At 70.2% G+C, this 1458-nt stretch overlaps 1 protein-coding gene across 1 annotated transcript in view; it reads left to right on the forward strand.

Moving 5' to 3' along the window:
- RNF123 (ring finger protein 123) overlaps window positions 1-1458 on the forward strand; it is a 42800-nt gene that overhangs the window by 38783 nt on the left and 2559 nt on the right. Inside the window, exon 25 of the mRNA XM_015568281.1 lies at window positions 75-222. Coding sequence (XP_015423767.1) covers window positions 75-222 — 148 coding nt within the window. The remainder of the gene's footprint in view (window positions 1-74; window positions 223-1458) is intronic.

Genomic DNA, 1458 nt, shown 5'->3' on the forward strand with positions numbered 1-1458 from the left:
CTCCACACACCCTGGTCCTCTGCCAGGACAGCCAGGCGTGGCACTCCAGCCTCAGTGCCCTCCCCTGTGCCCAGTGGGGAGGGCGGTTGGCACCCACTGGGCCCCAGCATGGGCGCTCACCCCCTCGCCCTCCCTAGGCCTGGAGAGCGTGGACCACTACCCCATCCTGGTGGCAGTGACGGGCATCCTGGTGCGGCTCCTGGTGCACGGCCCCGCCGCAGGGTGAGTGGGGGTCGGGCCCCCGGGGGGCTGCGCAGGGCCGCCTTGCAGTTGTTTCCTCGGCTCTGAGATGGGCCTCGACCAGGTTTGGGGCAGAAAGGCCTAAATAGGGACCTCGCCGAGCAGGCGCCTCGGCCCACGTCCGAGCTCGGGCAGGGCCGGGACCACGACCGGCGGGAGGGGGGCCCCTGTGATGGGGGACAGCACGGCCGGACAAGACTGAGCACACGCTGCCGTGTCTGGAGGCTCCGGTGGGCGTCCTGCCTTTATTAAGAAACTCCCGACCATCCGACTCAGGCCCTCGAGGGGCCCCAGCTCCGCTCCCCACAGGGGTTCCCACCTGCCCTGCCTCCCTGCAGCGGGAGGGCGCGGTCCACAGGAAGCCGGCACCGCCGCAGCCATTAGCCGGAAGCCAGCGCCTGCCCTTCCGAAGCTCTGCCTCCAGGGACAGCGAGTCCGGCCCCACCTTCTGCTGGGCCATAGCTCAGCAATCTTTCTCTGCTGAAGGCGGGGCGGGGCCTGCGGGGCCCTCACTGCTGCTGAGCCCACGGGAGAGGCTCTGCCCTTTGTGGCCTGTGATGCTCTGGCCACAGGAGCAGGGCCACTTGGTGGGGCCAGGCCAGGCCCAGGGGTCTCTTGAGGAGCCTTGCCTGCCTCCCGCCTGCCCACCAGACTCGGCCTGGACTTGGGAAGCTGGGAGGAGGTTGGCTGTTGGTGTGTGGAGGGGGGCGAGGGTGTTGTTTCCGCTTCCACCTGGGGATGGGGCCCCGTCTCCCCTTCTCCTGACCCACTCCCTCCCCCTCAGCGGCCCCTGCTCTGAGGCCAGGGCTCGCCAGGTGGACCTCGGTTCCCATGCTCGTGTCCCCAGGAAAGGGGCACGGCAGGCCCTGTGCGGAGATAGCCCAGTGAGAGGGGCCGCTGTGCGAGGGAGGGCCTAGCAGGTGGCTCCTGGGCGCTTGGTAGTTCTCTGCGCCGCAGGGAGCAGGGCCAGCGGCCGTGCGTGTGGCCTGCGGGGGCGCCCTGGGCCGCTAGCTCATCACCAGTCCCTCGGAGCCCGTGGAGCTCGTGGACTCGGAGCCAACCTTGAACCGCAGGCCCACGGGGTTGTAGAGATCAAAGTCCTCCGCCACCGCCAGCTGCACGCGGCCGTTGAGGCCCCTCCTGCCCGGCTCCAAGAACACCACGTGCTTGTGGACGCTGGCCTTGCGGCTGGGGGCGTCGGGCGGGGGGGCGCTGAGC

This window comes from Myotis davidii, unplaced genomic scaffold, assembly GCF_000327345.1.
Source record: "Myotis davidii unplaced genomic scaffold, ASM32734v1 scaffold663, whole genome shotgun sequence".
NCBI classification, from domain to species: Eukaryota; Metazoa; Chordata; class Mammalia; order Chiroptera; family Vespertilionidae; genus Myotis; species Myotis davidii.